Genomic DNA, 21,910 nt, shown 5'->3' with positions numbered 1-21,910 from the left:
TTTATGTCTCTTGAGCAACTTCGAAAGGTAGACTGAAGATGATGTACATGATGCAGAACAAAATTGTAAACATATACGCCGACAATTTTCTACGCAAGCCTGATCAACGCACCAAAGCAAATACAGCCTTTACCAGGAGCGCATCATAGACCAGACGTTTGCCAACACCTTAAAACTTCGAAATGACGTATTTTTTGTTTCGCTGATAACGACCCCATCGACACCTGGAATTTTTAAGACAATGCACTATTCGTTATCGACCTGATATCTTATTGCGACACAGAAAGACGGTATCGACACAATTCTCAATATCGATACCGGATACCGGGCTTTACATCCCCTACGCCCGAAATACTCATTCGGAGCTCCTCGGCCATAAATACTCGGCTAACTTCAATCAAATGGCATGACAAGCCGGAAGTAAACAACCAGAAGAAATTCTACTTTCAGTTGTAATTTTGGTATTTAATATTTATTTTATTTCTTACCAGTCATTTTAAGATATAGCATTTGGTATAACCACAATAAAATGTTCATCTGCAAGTAAAACACAACTGACAGTGATATATCATGATTTTTGAGAGTTGAATTGCGTTCAACTTTATAAATAATGATCATTTCTAATTTTAGAAGACTTGCAATGTGTTATATATAAATATGAATATCTTTTTGCAGTTTCCTGAATAATACCACCACTTACAGACCGGCTAGTTAAGGAAGAGGTACGATTATTTTAAACTCTTTATTAAAAATGTCAGTACTGAAGTGTATGGAAGGTAAAAAAAACTACAGTATTGTCGACTACAGTACACTCAACGAGTTAGACCCACTTTCCTCGCTCACTCCGAGGGATAAAGTCGATGATCGCGGGTTTCCTCCGAGGGCAAAACTGTTGCCCTCCCTAAAATCCCCCGGAGTTCCTCCGAGTGGCTGGCTTACCGCCGAGTTTAATATGAACGATAGCGTTGAGAATCGTCCCAATTTTATGACCCCGCGACGGAACTCCGAGTCTAATCAGATAAGCAAGAAATCATTCTTGTTTAGAAGTTATTTATTTTTATGCTTATGCACATTGTTAAGCGTAAAAGATTCTTACATGTACCAACGTTTAATTTGTATTTATGTCCGTAAACGCCAATTGAATATTGTCTTGAATTATAAACATTGAATCATTAAAGTATATCCACTAAGTTATTGCATCATAAAGCAGCAGACTATTTACACGATTCTGAACCATGACCTCTGACGCCAAGCGCGTGATCAATACAATGTAGAATATACTATTTATTATTTGTGGTTAAAAATAGCTATGACGTTTCTTGGAATTTTCCACAGAAAACGAGGCAAGAAGGCCTTCAAAACCATGCGCTGTGAACTTTCAACGCGTGTTTGACCTCCTGATTTTCCGAAAATGTGTAACCTAGAATTTCTCGGAAGAAACGTGTTTATCAGTCATTAGCAAAAACGCGTTTATAATATGCATGTGCAACTAGTGAAATACGACTGCATTCATGTGGTAAGCTAACTTCATGCAAAACGGGCAGAGGAAAAAGAATTATAGCAATTTACTGGAGCCGTCGTAATCGGTTAAAAATTTTAATAAAATAAATATAACTTTAGCGTAGATTCTTATCTAGTGTCCGCCGAGTTTCGTGGAGTTAACCCCTCCAAGGAACGCTGAGTTCGTTATTCTTTGGTCGACTGATCACCCTTCGAGGGCCTTAAATTCAAACTCCGAGGAACGCGGACAGTCGATAAAATCATTGTGTTGGCCGCGATAGCAAAAATCCGCGGAGGGAAACGGAAAGTGGGTCTAACTCGTTGAGTGTACTGTACTGCTTCCCACAGGAATCGGCTCTTTAAGTTTTAACAAGTATAAGTATATAACAAATAAAGAAAAAATGTATGATTTGAAAATATATATCGAAGATAAGTAGTTGTTTGTAACGTTGAATAACCCACAGAGTGCTTCAATGAAGTTGAAAAGAATACCTTTTTATTTTAGAAACTGTTCTTAGAACCAAATTTAGTTCCATTTTGCTTAAAATGAGAAAGTTGAAGTTTTGTGACTTTTTTCTTCAAAAGATTTTGATTATTCATGAAAAACTAACAGAAAGGTTGCTTCAAAAGACTGGGTGTGGCTGGAATATATATAAGGAAATAAATATAAGGAAAAGGCAAATTTAAGCATTATAATTGATTTATAAGCATAAAGATTGTGATTTTTTAATCTTCTGACAATTTATTTCAACCTTTATTGTTGTAGTTGTTTTAATTATATTTATTGCATGAGAAAACATTTGAAAATGAGAATATCAATGCAAAGTTTTGTTGAGGGCAATTACAATTGTGGTACATTATGTATATTACCGCCCCCATCATTCAGTGGTAGGACATCAGCTTCTGAGGATGGAGAATGGGATCAGATTCAGTCCAAAATGCCTTCATACAAATTATGATGATAAAAAAGATACCAGTTGCTTCCTCACCTGGTGCTAAGCTTGGAGGGAAGTAAAGGAAAACTTATAGTAATGGTTAAACCCAAGAAAGTTGCTTTACACAGGGCATGTTAAAGAATCAAGAGGTCTGGTTAGTCCAGGGCTTCCGTTAAAGGAAATTTGGAAGTGCATTACTCCCTAGCAATGAGTTAAAACTTCCAAAATTGATTCCTTGGAAGTAAAAAAACTTCCATAGTTCATGGGCTATCCTAGATCACAGGTGTTTCTCGTGTTTTTTTACCCTAGATATATATTTATAAAGACTATTTTTTTGAGACAATCTCCTGTGAACTAAATGCGAATAATATACATACACTGTAAAAGCAAAGACTAGCTCTAACACAGAACATTGTAGATGTGAAGAAAGTTAAAACATATATTTTCTTATTATTTTGCTATTAGATTATTTATTTGGCAACATTTTCCTGAAAAGTATGACATCAGTATGGATTTTTTCCAAATTTTCCAAATTTGGAAGGTACAAGAAAAATGTTTGATACATATTTATACAACCTATCATTACACATAATTTATGCTTGTTATCATTGTGACATACTTTTCAACTGTTTAGTTATTTTGAATTCCAGGAAATACGTAAACAGAGGGCAAGATCATTCAGCTACAAAATGGATTTTGGATCTGATTATGTGTATTGTTATGATGAGCCAGACTTTGAGTATATTTATGACGAGGAGTATGAGGCTGGAATGAATGTCAGGTAGGTGTAGACTGGTCACCTACAGTTTTATAATTATACAATTTTATAAATGTTGTTTGTTTATCTTTTGCTGGCTTTGTTGACATTTGTTTTTAATACAAAGTTATTCTTAGATCTACATTTGTGTTATTGTGATAAGCCTATCAAGGCAAGTCAGGTCAAGTAATATTTATTTATAAAGTCGGGTTTACAACATATAGAACACAAGCTGTAAAGAGCTTTTAAAGCCAACTTTAAAGCCTATCACAAACACTGAATATAGGCTTTTAAATTCTACATGTTAGTCGCAGACTAGTAGCAACTGTCAGCATTTTTTTTCATACTGCCAACTGGCTTGTTGAATATTTCAGTGATTCAGACTCAGATGATGAGGGGGCTGACCCAGTTCCTTCTGTTCTTGGAGACCCCGCTCCATTCACAAGTTCACCACTGCCCCCTCTAATGGTTGGCATGGGCCCACAGGTCCCTCCCCCACCACCTCCACCTGCTGGTGAGTAACTAAAGATGAAGTTTATTTTGTTTTATACCACAAGTTATGGTATGATAAAAAATTATTGCAGTCTGTGTGTCTTTAAAGACTGATGTATATTTGCTATTGTTATTTATCAAAGCAGTCTGGCTGATTACTGTTAATGCAAAATATTGTACTGTAAATACAGTAGTAAAAAAATAAACCAGGTGAGTAATAATTCATCAAAATCACAGCCATAATTTGTGAGGAAAATGCCTGAAGAGTGGAACAAGCTGTTAGACGGTCTCATTAGAGTCTTTATTTGTTTAACTTTCCAGCAGTGGGTTTTTCCAGCAGTCTTAGGTCGGTGCCACCTGCTCCTGCTCCCCCAGTTGTACCTCAAAGGGCCATGAAGTTTGGACGAGGACATTGGAGGACAAACACTAAATCCAATGGTTAGAACACCTGTTGTTTACAAACTCTTAACAAAGATAGAAAATGTTTAGCAATACATTGTAAAGAACTAAGAACTTAATTAAGATATAATATAGGGTAAGCATTTCTGTTTTGGGCTAGCTTACGAGGTATATATGGATTTATTACTATTTTTTAAGCTTTTGTAAATGAAAATGCTGTGCAGATACAATCTTCATAACATACATGAATCCGCTATAACATAAGTTGGTAATGAATATAGGATATCCATACAACAGTAGACAAAATGAAATTCATCATTTCTTGTAGCTAGTACCGCCAGCGGGAGTCAGCCGAGGCCTGGACGTCGTGTACGGCAGGCAGACACCAACATCGTGTCCGTCAAGTTTGACAAGTTGATCACCCCGAGCAACATGCACGCAGGTGACCCCCAGGCATGTGACGGTTGTGGAGCCATCCTGTCGCACATGAGTAAACTGCTGACACGTGGAGAGGAAAAGGTCCAGTTGTGATTGTTATCGAATTTAAATTTGTGTGGCTGTTCATGTAAGCTTGTTTGAGGGCTGTGTTTCTACGCTCAAAAAACAATGATCTGATTAGAAATCACATTGATTTCACCTTCATTAGAGATGATTTATCAAGATTTCCAGCAATTTGAAACCAAAAAAGGGTAAAGAAAAATACATTTTGCCAGACTAGATGTAGTTGCCCAGGACATTACCTTAATGAAATGATTATCATGTTATGTCATGTCCTCTCAGGTGTGGGAGTGTGAGTTTTGCGGGCGTGATTACCCAGTGGACGTGGAGGAGGGTGAAGTGCCCACGACTGGGGACGTGACGTACATGTTGGAGCCTGGGCTTGCCACGACCGCTAGTGGACCAGCCGGCCTTGACCAGGCATTTGTTGTCTTCTGTGTTGATGTCTCAGGCAGCATGTGTGTCACTACCGAGGTTAGTAGCAGACTTGGGTTTATATATTTACAACTAAAAGGGATTAACTGACCTTAACTATGATCTACTACCAGCAGACTTGGAAATATATGTATGTATATAATATATGTGGCAATTCGTAAGAGGGCTCTAGAGCCAGCATAGCCGATTCGTATAGTCATTGATACAAGATTAATTCAAATGAGATTCTCATCGAGTTCTGCGGCGTTTCTAACAAGAAAGACTGCGATCGTAATTAACTGTGGCTGTCGGGAGGCAGTCAGACGACAAAAAGTGAAACAGTATTATGATTTATTTGCTTAATGCTTCTTTAATGGGTCAACATTCAACTGATAATTGTGAATAATAGTATATATCTAGATTTATAATCGAGGCAACAAGCTTAAAGGGTGATATCGACAAGAAGATTTTTTCATTTATGCGAATAAACATGACATAAGCGGCGGACTCAGCTGTCAAGACTATGTAGTTAATCAAGCGTATCGCTGTTGATATCCTATATATTATAACGTTAATTAATTCGGTATTTTAATGCTTTCACGGATTAACAATGACATGCATTTATCTTTAAAACCGTTTTTAACCAGCAATGGTTCTTTATAACAATTTAAATTTAACCGTTTTGTAAACAAAAAACGGATATCATGTAATGATCGACGACGACATAGCATATATTGCCATGTGAAAATATGGACCGATTTTAACAATCAGGAAAGCTGCAAGCAGATAATAAACGCATAGTTTGTTTAATTGTGTCTTCTGCTTATACCAAAACACGTGATTGGACTGATTGCAAGCGTCTGCTAATTAACAGGCTATAAAGTGATCAGCGTAGCAGAAAAAGCAGCTGGTCGCATCGGTCTCATGGTAATCAAGACACTTTTATGACCTAATGGATGTAGTTTTGAATGTGTGATTGACCCATGAATGGTTGTGTATTACAATTTCTACATCTTTTACTGACTTAGTCGATTTGGACCGAAATTACAAAAAAATAATAGAAAATTTCGGACCGATTTTTTTTACACTTTTTGAAACTGAAATCGGTCTGGCTTGGTCAAAATCGGTCCAGACCGGCAAATTGCCGGTTTTTAGAAGCCCTGGGATATATCGTCAATTTATTTTGATAGTTGGTCTTGGTTAAGGTTAGGAATTTATCCCTTATAATTGCATGATGATCAACTACTAAAATAAATTGAAGATGTGAGTTTGATTTAGTATTTATTCATAATTTAAACTTTATACATTTTTGTATTGATGTTTAAGAAAAGTAGAAAAAACTAGTAAGGAACTGACAGTACAAAGTGGACGAATTAGTGCAAATCCTGCAGGTAAATCTCTTTTACAATCTACTATCTAATGGGATGGGTGGATTTGAATTACCTGGGACACAATTTGTTGAAAAGCTCAACATTGTTCTGTCTGTAGCATGCTGACTTCAAATAAAGATTATATTGTTTTCAATCTTGTCCTTAGGTCCCTGGCCATATTGAGCTCCGCGGAGCCGAGAGTCTGCGTCAGGCTCGATTGATGAACCGTGAGCGCGCTGACCAGTACCTGCCCAGGCAGAGTCGGAACGTGACATACGTGTCCCGCCTCCAGTCTGTTCAGGCCGCCATCGACCATCAGCTCAACGAAATGGCCCGTGACTTTCCAAACAGACGTGTAGCACTCGTCACCTTCAGTAATGAGGTGGGGAAAATAATTATACAAAATCTTAACAATTATGATAAAGTGTTCAGATAGCTGTTTATGGTATTAACTGTGTTTAGTGTTTAAGGTATTAACTGTGTAATGTAAATGTAATTGATGGGCAATCAGCTGGATTTTTATTATTGATTAATCCTTAGAGTACACGGCACCCATTGTTTGATTAATCGATACGGGCAAGTATCATTTCATTGTAAGCGTTATCTTTATGCAGATTTTTTAAACCTTGGCTATGTCAAGGGCCATTCAAGATGTTTAACTAAAACTTGGTACACATGTTGCCAGAGAAAATACTTACATGTACAGCAATGCCCATTGATTTAAGCTTCAAGTTATGCTTAATTGGTTGTATGCAAAAAAAACAAACCCAGACAAGGTTAGGTATTTGCTGTACGGCAGTCTTTTTTAAATTTTCAGACCCATTATGGTCAGCATAAATAATAAACATAAGCTGAAGGATGTCTTCACTATCTAGTTGAAAGGTTTGATATAAAAATAAATGTTCCACCTCCAGGTGACAGTGTATGGTGATGGGAAGTGTGAGCCTGTATCCATTGTCGGTGACAAGTTGACACGACGGGAAACCCTCACTGAGATTTCGCAGGAAACTCCCTTTCCAGACAACGTGAAAAACTCAAGACAACAACTCAGTAAAAAACTCTTTGAGTGAGTGCAGGTTTTCTGATAAAGATGGTCAACATTATTTTGGCATCTGATATAAATTTTTGGGTTTCCTTTAAAGATGCACTCTTACTCCAAAATAAGATTCAACACAATTGAAAATATTGTTATAATATTCCAAAAAAGATGAATAAATGTCGAAAACAATGGTTCTTATGAAGGATACTTAGTTTAATTTGAAATAAATGAGCATAAGACATGGTATTTCTAACTTATGAGACTATAGTAGACCACAGTAAATCTTTTAGCTTTCTGCTATTAAATACACGGTTACAATCTTGTTATCAGTAACGAAAATTTTCCATAAATGCATTATTTAGTAATTTTTGTTATACATGTGTATGTATTGATTTTGAATAAGCATGTCACTTAAAACTTAAATGGTATCTGAATGCATCTCAATTCTGACTGATAAAAGGTTATTGAAAGTGAGCTTAATGTTAAAGCTGCACTCTGACAGATATACCATTTTTACAACATTTTTATTTTTTGTCTTACAAAGAGCAAATTTTTGCGTAAATATCTGCAAATCAATGATAAAAGGTTGCTGACAAAAGATCAGATCGCAGATTTTTATATTTCCGTTCGAAAATGAATGTTTTATGGCTTAAACCGTTACTAACTGTTTAAGAATAATGCATAAAACATCTATTTTTTAACTTAAGTATTAAACTCTGTGATCTAATTTTTTTGTCAGCAGTGTTATATAACGGGTTTCCATGGATTTTTTTTGCAAAAATTGATTCGTTTCAAGACAAAAAGTAAAAAAGATGTCAAAACATTCAATCTGTTAGAGTGCAGCTTTAAGTCTCAATTTATAATTTTTAATGTATGTACATTTTCTATTTGCACCTTATTTTTTGTTTTAAATAATTGTTATCCCCATATACTAAAGCAGAATTTGGAATGATTTCTTAACTGCATGCAGGCTTGAGGAGGGTGGTCCTACGGCTCTGGGCCCAGCATTGCTGGTGGCCACAACGATGGCAGGGCGTGTGCGGGGCTCCAAGGTGATCCTATGTACAGACGGGCTCGCAAACATTGGCATGGGCAAGCTTGATAATGTCAATACTGATGCAGAAGTGGAGCAGGCTGCACAGTTCTATGATGATGTCTCTGACACAGCTGTGCAGAATGGGTACTGACTTGAAGTACTTTATTTAGATGAAGCCATTATGAAGGATACCAGTCTGTATGATTTCATTTTCATTCCAGTGTTTAGAATGTGAATTTAACCATCGAAGTTGGTTTATCATGGGTCAGGGTTACCCGGTATTCGGATTTCATGGGGGTTTTAATCAACAGACCATACCAGTCATTCTTTACCAATATTGTATTGGGGTTACCAGACATCACACTTGAATATGTTAGTCATTTAAAATGGAAAAAAAGCTGACTAAGTGATATATTGAATTCCTAATATGATGTTTTATACTTGCCTGGTTTCATTTATTTCCAGTGTTTCGATATCTGTGATCACAATCAAGGGGACGGACTGCAGACTTGTAGAGCTCGGGAAAATGGCTGACAAGACTGGAGGACAGGTCACGTACATGTATTTTATTAACATTCTAAGAATAACATCAGGACTTATAAATATTGAAAAGTGTGTCTGTTATTTGTAGTAAAACATATTATAGTGAATATAAGGAAGTTTGTGAAGTGGTGATGAAGAAAAATATGCTCTGAATTTGGCTTTATAGTGTTTTTCAAGCGAAAATTCAACTTGTGATGCCTACACATTTCAAAGCAGTAGTCTTCCTCATCAAAGCTTTAAATTGAAGTCACAGTTACTATGTACATGTAGTTAAAAGATAGCTAAAACTCAACATAGTGTTTTATATATTCAGGTGAACATTGTTGACCCACTGAAGTTGACTCAGGAGTTTAGCTCCATCCTGGCCAACAAGGTGATCGCCACCAATGTAACAGCCACCATGATTATACATAAAGAATTGTTAGTACAAACCTACAATAATTTGATTTTGGTTTGAACTGGCAAAACCTTCTTTTTCTATTCAATATACATAATCTAAACTGATCATCTTTTTGAATGAACCAGAACTCATTCAGTAATGATTGTTAGAAGTTGCGGTATTGGCTGCGCATTGGTTTAAGCAGTGGTGTTGATCCTCTGAACCTTAAACCTTGGCTATAACTCAAAAACCTATCAAGATATTCAAATGACAGCTGGTACACATGTTGCCAGAGACAGTACGCACATGTATATCAAGGCCCAGAACTCTGACTTTCATAATCATATAGTTATGCATGCTTGTTCAACTGAAAACATACAACACCCAGATGGTGTTCATGTTTATTTCACTCTGGGTTTTTAAAAAATAAACAGGCAAGTGGTCCTTCTGCATAAAAACCCATAAAACACCCATCATTTTACAACAGAACTGCCTAGCTTGGTTCATAAAATAGATTGTTAACATTAGAAATGTCCAAAGTGATGTTCTTAATATAAACTATTGCCAATATTGGTATATACTGAGCAAAAGAAAAATGGTTTTGAGATATTATTAAGTGAAAGTACTTTTATGGTCATTATTGTTTCATGTTCTGTTGATTGTATTTGTTGTTAAGTTCTAGGAAAGAAAATAGTTCTACACAAACAATTTCATCAGTTATTGCTTAAAGTTTTAAAGTTGTCGTATTTTGTTTATTTTATAAGTTTTGCACATATTTTCCAATTTCAGGTTTTTCTTCTATGATGAAACTGAGGAAAGTAAAGTTGTGCGTAACATTGGCAATGTGACAGCTAGCACAGAAATCACATTTGAGTATGGCATGCGTACCAAGCCCCAGGAAGGTAAGAGCATAGGGAACATACTGTATATCTAAACATAAAAGGACCTACATGTATGTGGTGAATTATGGTAAAAGCTCCATATAGACTGAAATTTCCTCTGTGTGGACCTTGGCAATAAAAGCTCTACATAGACTGAATCTTCCTCTGTTCGGAGCTTGGCAATAAAAACTCTATATATACTGAATCATCCTCTGTGTGAACCTTTGCTATAAAAACTCTATATATACTGAATCATCCTCTGTGTGAACCTTGGCTATAAAAACTCTATATATACTGAATCATCCTCTGCGTGAACCTTGGCAATAAAAGCTCTATATAGACTGAATCATTCTCTGCGTGAACCTTGGCTATAAAAACTCTATATATACTGAATCATCCTCTGCGTGGACCTTGTCTATAAAAGCTTTATATAGACTGAATCTTCCTCTGTGTGGACCTTGGCTATAAAAGCTCTATATAGACTGAATCTTCCTCTGTGTGGACCTTGGCTATAAAAGCTTTATATAGACTGAATCTTCCTCTGCGTGAACCTTGGCAATAAAAGCTCTATATAGACTGAATCATCCTCTGTGTGGACCTTGGCAATAAAAGCTCTATATAGACTGAATCATCCTCTGTGTGGACCTTGGCAATAAAAGCTCTATATAGACTGAATCATCCTCTGTGTGGACCTTGGCAATAAAAGCTCTATATAGACTGAATCATCCTCTGTGTGGACCTTGGCAATAAAAGCTCTATATAGACTGAATCATCCTCTGTGTGGACCTTGGCAATAAAAGCTTTATATAGACTGAATCTTCCTCTGTGTGGACCTTGGCTATAAAAGCTTTATATAGACTGAATCTTCCTCTGTGTGGACCTTGGCTATAAAAGCTTTATATAGACTGAATCTTCCTCTGTGTGGACCTTGGCAATAAAAGCTCTATATAGACTGAATCATCCTCTGTGTGGACCTTGGCAATAAAAGCTCTATATAGACTGAATCTTCCTCTGTGTGAACCTTGGCAATAAAAGCTCTATATAGACTGAATCATCCTCTGTGTGGACCTTGGCTATAAAAGCTCTATATAGACTGAATCTTCCTCTGTGTGGACCTTGGCTATAAAAGCTCTATATAGACTGAATCTTCCTCTGTGTGGACCTTGGCTATAAAAGCTTTATATAGACTGAATCTTCCTCTGTGTGGACCTTGGCAATAAAAACTTTATATAGACTGAATCATCCTCTGTGTGGACCTTGGCTATAAAAGCTCTATATAGACTGAATCTTCCTCTGTGTGGACCTTGGCTATAAAAGCTCTATATAGACTGAATCTTCCTCTGTGTGGACCTTGCCTATAAAAGCTTTATATAGACTGAATCTTCCTCTGTGTGGACCTTGGCAATAAAAGCTCTATATAGACTGAATCATCCTCTGTGTGGATTTTGGCTAAAAAAGCTCTATATATACTGAATCTTCCTCTGTGTGGACCTTGGCAATAAAAGCTCTTTATAGACAGAATCTTTCTCTGTGTGAACCTAAATTTTTTACATGGCTTTAAAGAGACCAGTTTACGTTTTGTAGGGTTATACCTGAACACTGAGAAAAATAGTGCTCTATTGCTAATAATAATTTAAAAATGCGATACTCATCCTAGAAAATGCTGTATTGTGCAAGAGAACATTAGTAAGGTTATTGAAAATTTAACTAATGAAGGCTTTAATTTCTGTCCAAAAGGGTAACATCCTGTTGCTGTTTGTTCAGAAAAGGAAGAAAAAAAACTAAATTTCAGCAAAATTAAAAAAAAATCAAATATAAAATCTGTAAGTAACTTTAAAGCTTATCTTTATTTCCATTTGACAGAAAAGTCTAGCGAATCAAAACCTGACCAATCAACAAACATTGCTGAACAGGGAACCAATCAGGCTGAAACAAGTCAAGCAGAACAGATGGAAGTTGAGGCTCAGGGGGCCCCCATAGGAGCTGAGGAGCAGACAGAAGGAGCTGAGCCAATGAAGGAAGAAGACAACACCACATCTGAGGCACCAAAAGGGGCTGAAGGGCCGCCGGAGGTGGATGATAATAAAGAGCTGCCCTTCCAGTTGCAGATCGTTTACACAGACACAGAAGGGGCCAAGGCCTTAAGGGTGATCACCAAGACAAAACCTGTGACAAGGGACAGGAAAAAGGCAGAGAGATGTAAGTCTATTTGAGATTCATTGACGTTATGTAGCCTAAAACATTGGGTAAATATTACTTACAATTATTTTATTTAGTATTGTAAGATATATAAACCTGGCAACAATGTTAAATATTTACATTTGCCAAGTCTTCTCTATAGAGCAAAAACATTCAAGTTGCATGGACTAGAGAGTAGAAACTTAACTAGTATAAACTTAACATTCATATTGCATGGACAATAGAGTAAAAACTTAACATTCATGTGGCGGTGATATTTTTAGTCACATAAGATCTTTTCTCCCACCTCAGATAGGTAGATCCAAAAATTTAACCATGCTAGAAATTCTTATCTTGCCCACGGGCAAAGATAAAATGCCCGTATGGAACTCCTTTTTAATGGTCATCACATTTTAATTACCTCCCTTGTTGAAGACTGTTGTCTGTAGCATCATAGAAACCTTGTCTTGGTGCAATATTTAGAAAGCTTACTAATTATTTCTCGCTTTAAATGTCACAACAAAAAGGTTTTCACGCACCTTTCAAGAAATAATGCTTCACTCTCCTGATCTGAATCACTGTGCGCATATCCATGACAACCACGAAGTATCACATATCCATACGCATTTATTTTTACTACGCACAAAAGAGTTTCAGCAAAAACAATACATTTTAACTTAATTTTGTTTAACTGAGGTGGGAGAAAAAGCATCTACCATATGCAGCTCGTTTAAGATAGGTTCATCACGACCCTCGCGCAGGGTGTTTTGCGGAAACTCAGTAAACTCTCTTTTCCACAAAACACCGTACGCTCCGATCTGGATGAACCTATCTTACACTCTTGGCCATAGAAGATACTTATAATCTTTATAAAAAAGACCACAAACACAATTTTTCACCGTTTCTTTCTTTCTTTATAAAGTTTTATAACTATATTATTCCATTGTAATTCCAAGCCAATAGTGAACAGTAAGTAATGAATTTATTTCCAGATGTTAACACTTTCTAAATATTATAATCCAACAATTTGCCACATATCCAATTTACAATTGATAGTCCGATGTTACCCTAGTTCGATGTTATAAACCTTTTAAAATCTTTTTAACTCTCTTTTTAAATCCAGTTCCTAAACGCCTGAGAAAGGCCTTTTATACTATGATTTAACTGCCAAAAGCAACATGAAGTGCACGAGTTTTGTTGGTAGCATGAATTCACATGTTATTCGTGTGACACCAGCAGAGAAATGACACTGTTGAAACACCGGTAGACTCATGGTGATTAGGTACAAGGTCATTGGTGCAAATGAAATGTGGTCAACGGTGCAAGTTAAATGTTATACCTAAATGATGCGACTGTAATATAGTAAAACCTTAGGATAATAAAAATTATAGTTCAAGCTTGACGTTCATATTGCATGGAGTATAGAGTAAAACTTGAAGTTTATATTGCATGGAATATGGAGTAAAAACTTGACCTTCATATTGCATGGTGTACAGAGAAAACTTTGATGTCATGGAATTGTTTATTTCATTGCCTCTTTTTGATTGTATAAGCACATCATTTGAACAATGATAAACAACGTTTGAAATATTAGCTGTTGTTTTTCCCAAACAATTAAAGCAGACAGAGAAAAATGTAAGGATTTATTTTATTCTTTGTGCTTTCATAACACTTTGAATGCTCAGGCACAATCTTGCAAAATCTGAAGAAAAGCTAGCACGTTTCACTTATGTAGAAACAATAAATGTGCTTGAAAAACCAAAAATATGTTTTTATGCCTTGTTTCCAGTGGCGAAGCTGGACGTGTTGGCAGCCCACACAGCACAGACCTCAGCCCAGATGGCACAGGATGGGAAGTACACGTTGTCAAGGGAACGTGCGCTCATGAACCAGCGTGTTGCTTGGAGACACACTAGGTATGGCGATGTGCTGAGAAACATTATTTATCATTTAATGCTACATATCTGAAATTTGAAGCAGTACTATCATTCTAACTTATAACTTACTGTTTATTGGAAATAACAGGTTAGTGCATGGATGGGGAAAGTTTAGCTGGCACACCATATAAATTTTGAAATCTTGTTCCTGACACACCTTTCATGTTGCCATTTTCGGCTTCCAATGAGTCATGACAATGCACAGGGTCTTTATTTCATAATAATTCTTTAAACACTTTGGTGCTACACATAGAAGATGACGATAAACTTTTCATTGTATGATGAGCTTTGGCATTGAAATATTGTTTTTCTTCGAACTTCTTAATTTATGCTAACATCCAGTCTATAACTGTCATTTAAAGTATGTCACCAGCCTATAAACATAATTTAAAATAAAAGGAAAGGTTGTTTGGTTTAATATATAAAACTATTGCATATATCATTGCAGAAGTTCATAAAACTTATAATGTCTACAGTTAAAGTCACATGATGAACAGACTTGATATGGCAAAGTCTATGAAGCACTCTGTTATCAGGTCAATTTCTATGCAAGTGACAGGATAAAAAATGTATACATCCATTTACTCACTCATTCACCTTTGTACAAACATAATGTTTAATACAGAGATGATGATGGTAGAGTGGTCCAGAGCCATACAAAGTACAAAAAAGCATTCGGAAAGATCAAATCAATGGAGAATTACCTGGCGGGTCGCCAGCGGTCGGAGCGATCAACACATGGACGCACGTACAGTGACGAGGAAGAGGATGAACCTGATATGGAGATGAACGCAGCTCCAAAAGCAAAGTCCAAGTCTTTCTTCTCCAGGCTTAGGAAGGTTTGTGCTAGATAAGGATGGACCAAACTAAGTGGATAAAACATTCAATAAATGGCATGCATTTGCTTAAGATAAATCTTCATGTCTGGCCATAACTGGAATCACATTCAATATATTTGAATGAAACTTGTTACAGTTTTCCCGACCCAATACGCACATGTATAGCAAGGCCCATAACTTCGGCTTTAATCATTGTCAAGTTATGCCCTTGATAGTTTGAATAAGTCAATAACCATTCAAGATATTCACATGATTCTTTATACACATACATAATTATTACCAGTGATTATGTGTAAGTGTGTAGCAAGACCCACAACTCTTGCCTTAGTGTCTGTCCAGTTATGCCCCCTATTGTCTATGAAGAACAACAGAAGAGCAATGATGTAAGTTCTGCCATGCTCTTTAAAAATTGCTTGTTTCAATGTTAGATTGCAATATATCTCAGCTCAATCACCAATTTGAAAATAAAATGTTTCACTTTTGGCAAAGCTTTTCATGAAATGCAAGTTTTGGTGCTCATTTGGAAAAATATATTGCTATCTTACTCTAAAACCGTTATCTTCTATGTTTGTGGCTTTAACACATTTGCTGTACATATCATTTATATGTTTATAAACTTTTACCACACATGCTGTTCATGTAATGTTTCAGAAGCGGTCTGAGACGACAGAAGACCATGGTGCAGCAATAATCTATAAGGGGAAGAGTGCTAAAAGTTTCTTTACCGACAGCGACTAAAGATAGCTTACAAGTCAAGAAACATTAAAAGTTAAAAAAAAAAGCTTAATATAATGCAATTATGTTGAAGAAAAATCAAACAATGGTGTGAAAACATCTTTTTGTTAAACTTGTGTAATATGACTGCTCTATTTCGAATGGTCAGAAATTGTATCAATCTGAATGCCTGTAAACAATTTAATCATTAAAAAAATAATTGCTTAATTGGCAACATTCCAACAAGTCATATGTCTATATTTATACCCCAGACAAACAATGTTTGAATGGGGGTAAATTGCAGTCAACCTGTGGTTGGTAGGTCGGTTGCAATTTTCCTTGTCCAGAGCATAACTTGAAAAGAACAGGATCGAATTTAGTTAAACATCATACAATGGTTAAACCAGATTCATGGTCCATGATGGAAATGCAGTGTACAATAGATTAAATTATGCATCATACTTGGATCAAGCACCATGATTCATGCAAATGCAGTGTACAATATCCTCAGAGTTATGGCCTCTTTTCAAAGATATACTTTGCCATTCCTGTGTCCAGCCAGTATTCAGGGTCATTCGTCACTCCTGTGACAGCTCTAGTTGTTGTTGTTTTCAATAAAAAAAAACATTTATTTCATTTTCTATCTTTTAGTTAACATGATATTTCTTCTTGATTTCATAAAGAAACATGTTTAAAGACAGCCGGTACAAGATGTGTTACACAGGCAATATATCATGAACATATAACAAATTATGACATCATCTTACCAGATCTGATGTCAGAATTGAAAAGAAAGCAAATTTCCAGGGAATGTTTATAAGGGTTTTTTACAGATTCAGACAATATTCCTGTTTATAGATATGTAAGCTAAATGTCTACCGTATATGATAACCATAATTCTCAAAAGTGACATAATTTGCATTGTTATTTTTTTCACCATAATCAAATATTTTACATAGTAATCCATTGTTTGAGCCTTACTGTCCATTCATATCATTTTGATATCTTATGTTCTTATAATCCTGTTACCGTATCACTGTTATGTATAGAGTTATTAATTACTTTGTTAGTTATATGCACCTTTTGAATTCTTGTGTAATTTTAAATTTATGTATTTGATACCTTACATGTAAACATAATTTGGATTGGCTGAGAAGGGTTACACAAAAATGTGACTCGAAAAGAGGTCATGTCTCCTCATATGCCATTTTATGTTGTTGTTTTGCTGCCAATCAATGAACACTAAACCAAGAGTGTAGGAATGTAAGGGCTTCATATTTGCTTCATGATTTATGATCATTAATTTCAATTTGTGTATTGTTAATAGTAAATTTTGTAATACTAGTATACCAATTACAGACTTCTGTTTCGGTCCATTTGTAGTTTTTCTGACCTCTCAAGTGATATTGACCTTTACAGAAGTCTGTATTTGTATATTATATTAGGTCACCTTATATTGTTTAAATTTCATATTTTTCTCCATAAACATTCTTAAATGTTTGTAAATAGTGCAATTATATTGTCCAAAAGTTTATTTTATCATATGTCCACAAAATAAATACTGTAATATTGATGACATGGGTCTTTAGTCGTTAAAACCAAATTTCTAACCAGAGCTGCTGATTTCTTCCCTTGTCAAGAAACATTGTGAAGATTAGCGTGTGTAACAACCAAACAAATTCAAATCATTCTATCACTTGCTGAGGAAAAATGTCCCTGTTGCTGATGAAAAGAAATATCAGCTGTAAAAATATATTTAAATAAAGTAATTACCATGAAAAATTTGAGCACTGGATTAAAAGTCTGAAGTATTTAATCTCAGCTGCCCATAGATATATAACACGATTTGACCATAATCCCATGTATGAATTCATACCATTTATTTTACACTTTAATGACAGTTTTGCTCAAACATATCAAAGGTTGGATTGAATAGAACCATGGAGTTCCTGTGTGTTTGTGAAATCCTATTGCAGTGGCACAAAGACCTATGATGTAGAGTTTTGAATGTTGGGATTTTGTTACCTTCCTACTGAATGTTCTGTTGTTATTCGGGTTGTTTGTTATTTGTGTATTCACAAAACAGTTTCGTTATGTATATGGTTTATTTTTTCATTTTTTTCTACTCACTTTGTAAATAAAAGTTTTTACCTTAATAAAACTTGGAAAAGTATGTGTGGGGTTGAATTCAGCTCTTCTTTTCTGTAATCCTTTGCTGTATTAACTTGAATATTTAGTTCCTACTAATTTTATTTAGCTCTATTGAAGACCGCTAAACGCTGACATAAATCACTATCTCAAGTTTGTTTACTGAGAAGAAATCAGTACTGGTTTCCTTTAAGAGTGGTCATGAGTAGGAACTCCTAGTAGCGATCGAGTCCATGACCTCTGGTGAGAGGCTGGCACATAAACCACTAGGCTATCCACTGTTGTCAGTATTTAAAGGCTTGTTTCATGTAAATGTTGTATTCAGAAATGATGAATAGTTAGAATGTGTGTACCGTCAACTTGATAAAAGCTATTTTAGCACACATACTTTAAAAATGGTGTACATTGCCTAAAACTATACAAAACTTGTAACGAAATTTGAAGTAGGCTTTGCTTTGCCAAAAACTATACAAAGCTTGTAAACAAACTAAAACTAGACGACGGTTGTAGACTTGAAGAACGCTGTGCATTGCCTAAAACTATACAAAGCTTATAAACCATCTTAAATATTTACATACGTGTGCCTAGTCCTATGTATAGAAAAAAGAAAAACAGCTACAGCCAACTGATTTTTCAAGAGCTTTTTTGACTGAGCTCCGCCAATTTTCTCGCCATCGTTAGTAGTGTGCTTCGGTTTATATTCTGTAGTTTTTCGCCTAAATATTAGTCCCGGCGAGCAACATTGGAAGTGTGTGACAGGTCCTTTAAATTTGAGTCTGCACTATTTCCAGTATTTAGTTTAGACAACCAAGGACTAAAGCAATTCGTCTGATGAAAATGGAATATCCAATTCTTTAAACATATCATTATAATTATTAAAATATATCACAGTATTATAACATGATTGTCAGGCTGAAAAAAATCTAACGTTAGAGTCGTTTATTGCCCGAAAGTATTGCGTAAAAGTTTCCATACAGATGTTTAGCGGGTTTTTGTCGAGAACTGCCTTCTTTTAATGATTTCCAATATAACTAAATTTAGCTTTATTCGGCTTAGATGTATATAGCAACGCAATACGTGTATCACAATTAAGTACAATTTTCAAATAAATACAGTCATTGTGCTTTTGGGCACTCTCTTTTAGCAGACCATAATAAGCTATTTTCGATTCACAAACATTTTTAAAAATCATTGAAAAGTTTATGGTTGACAACCATTAAAGTGGCACTCTAATTCAAAATCAATACATACATAAATGTATAACAAACATAATTTTTGACTGATCAACCTTTAGCTTCTTTATAAATAATACATTTATGAAAAATATTAATTACTGATAACAAGATTGTAACCGTTTATTTAATAGCAGAAAAAAACAAACATATTAAATAATACTAGTGTGTGTATACCACGTGATAAATTGCGTCATAAATGCTACATCAAAAGGCAATATTTTGCTTCGAATGAAGACTTTTAACAAGGATAACTTCACTATTTCTTCTCCATTTTTAATGTGACAGATCGCAATCTACGCCACTTACGGAGCCCCGCCTTCGTAATTTTTACCAGAGTTTGATTGAGAGTTTAGTTTCTTAAAACACTTTGACTAACCTTTTCACAATACGGCCGTCTGACGGAGCACTGTCAAAACATTATTTTGGAAACAGGTTTGTCGAAGTGTTGGATGAAACTAATCACCTTATCAAACTTCGGTAATAAAACTAAGGCGGGGCTCTTTGGGCGGCATAGACTACCCTTTGTTTTAATTAAAATGGTGTAGTAAGAGAAAAGTGATCTTTGATTTAAGTCTTCATTTTTAGTAAAATGTTGCCTTCTGACGTAGCATTTATGACGTAATTTATCACGTGGTATACACACATTCTCTACTATAGTATTATATTTACATTAACACTTCATTCCTTAACGATGGTTGTTGTTTATCAATTTCACATTATTTCTGTATAAAGTACAATTGCATTTCCAATCGAAATCGCGTGCGTTTGTTCAATACTTCTGTCCTGTCATTGGGCGCAATAATACTAAGGGGCGGGGCATATTTACTACGGAACTATTTTTTTCAATGAAAACGTAAAATAGTAAAATTATTGGCAACATGCAAAACTGTCATCTGCAGTAAAGCAGTTTAAACAAAATAAGCAACGATAATTTGAATGATTGTAATGTAGATGATTTCATGGTGGATGGAACAGTTGATGAAATATTAAATGACAATGATGACGACTTATTTCGGAATTTGGAATTGACATTTGGTAAAAATAAAGCATCTGACAAAACATGAAATCGAGGAAATGAAATAATAACATATTGTAGTGCACCCAGCAACGTCCAGAAGAAAGAGCTCAGTTCAACACTAAGTCTTCTCGCGTCCTCTGGCTTCTTTCCGCGAAAGTTCACGTTACCCCACCCACCGCCACTGTCGTTTCCACAGAGCCGTTTCATCCAAATTGAATGTTTACTTCCAAAGAAATGACAATGCGCTTGCTGATTTGTCCAACACCGTATTCCAACATGATTCATACACCAACTGATTTCTCAAAATAACGCTCAACAAGTAAATTGACTAGAATTTCTCTCCAATCGTGACTTAACAAACGCTACTTATCGGGTATTATCGCGAGATGTAATGAGAACTTTGTAAATATTTTTGTTGTTTTCTTGTAATTGTTAATATTTCATTTTCCTTCGGACTCCACCCATTTTGAACAGCCTCATTGCTTACCATACCCCAATAAAATGCAACATGTCGAATTTGAATCCTTAAATAAGGTAGAAATACCGTGTTTTATGCTCACTTCTTTCAAATTCAACTCGGTATCCTTCATTAGACCAATTGTTTTTGACATTTATTCATCCTTTTTGGAATATTAAAATAATATTATTAATTGTGGTAAATCTTATTTGGGAGTAAGAGTGCATCTTTTAGATCTTATTCGATGTAAAGTTTTAAAGTCAGTCTGTTTTAAGGCCCAGTGCCACTAAGGATTAAATAATTAGAGAAAAAAAAGTGAGAATATAACTATGATAGAGTCTCAGATAATGTCTGATAACACCCCGAGGTCCACACAAAAAAAGAAGAAATGTATGGGAAATAACAGCAAAATCTCTAACTCCTCCACTGACTCGCTATATGCTAAGAAGGTATATATATATATAAGTAGGCGGAGCATAGCGCTTTGCAAACAGTACCTGAGCAGTTGCCGGATTAGAGTGAAGAAATAACTAGATAGATACTGAACATTTTCAGCTATAAAAAAACTCCTGGTTCTACAATAAATGTGATGCAAGCATTTTAAAATTAAAACTTATAGATTTAATGTGTCAATACTAATTATCTTATTACCTCCCTTTTCATTTGTATATATTTAAGCTTTTAAGCATTGAAATATTTTTCTGAAAATAACAGTGTAAATAAGATAATTTTGTTTTAGAAAAGATTTAAACCAAAAACGTCTTAGTTAACGATGGAAATCATTAGTTTATATAGCAACATAGTACAAACGTCAGAGAAAGTCACATTTCGTTATATGATGTTGTGCGCGCTTATAAATACAAGATTATGTATACGGCTTTGATGCATTTTGGGACTGCGATGGTTTCATTTTTTATCATTCTGGGGTTAAAAATATCAAAAAGAAGTTATTTGATTATACATAAAGACATAATGGGACTACCAAATACTACAACTGCAACTTCACGATAATATGAAAAAAAAGTGCGCTTGGAATTGTGCAAAACTACGCATTGTTTACTTATGCTAATACGATATATATACCTAACCCTAACCCAGTATAGTATGGGCTTCTAAAACTTTGGAACCTCAATCGGTCCGG

General features: G+C 35.3%; 1 protein-coding gene across 2 annotated transcripts; it reads left to right on the top strand.

The window, feature by feature from the left end:
- Positions 1-368: 368 nt before the first annotated feature.
- LOC128238442 (uncharacterized) lies at positions 369-18,084 on the top strand. 2 transcript variants are annotated; one of them, XM_052954363.1, is made up of 17 exons: positions 369-461; positions 676-722; positions 3,086-3,216; positions 3,567-3,706; positions 4,006-4,122; positions 4,412-4,602; positions 4,864-5,055; positions 6,532-6,747; positions 7,280-7,431; positions 8,375-8,584; positions 8,906-8,990; positions 9,297-9,403; positions 10,152-10,264; positions 12,107-12,442; positions 14,211-14,337; positions 14,984-15,197; positions 15,849-18,084. In XM_052954363.1, exons 3-17 carry the CDS (start codon positions 3,125-3,127, stop codon positions 15,933-15,935), a joined length of 2,379 nt encoding a protein of 792 aa, XP_052810323.1. In that variant the 5' UTR covers positions 369-461; positions 676-722; positions 3,086-3,124; the 3' UTR covers positions 15,936-18,084. The 2 variants fall into 2 exon arrangements, with proteins under 2 accessions (XP_052810323.1, XP_052810324.1); XM_052954364.1 differs by having other exon boundaries at positions 387-452.
- Positions 18,085-21,910: the final 3,826 nt, after the last annotated feature.

This window comes from Mya arenaria, chromosome 6 (genome assembly GCF_026914265.1).
Source record: "Mya arenaria isolate MELC-2E11 chromosome 6, ASM2691426v1".
In the NCBI taxonomy this organism is placed as follows: domain Eukaryota; kingdom Metazoa; phylum Mollusca; class Bivalvia; order Myida; family Myidae; genus Mya; species Mya arenaria.
The sequence above is the reverse complement of the archived record's forward strand: the minus strand, read 5'-3'. Positions and strand labels throughout refer to the sequence as shown.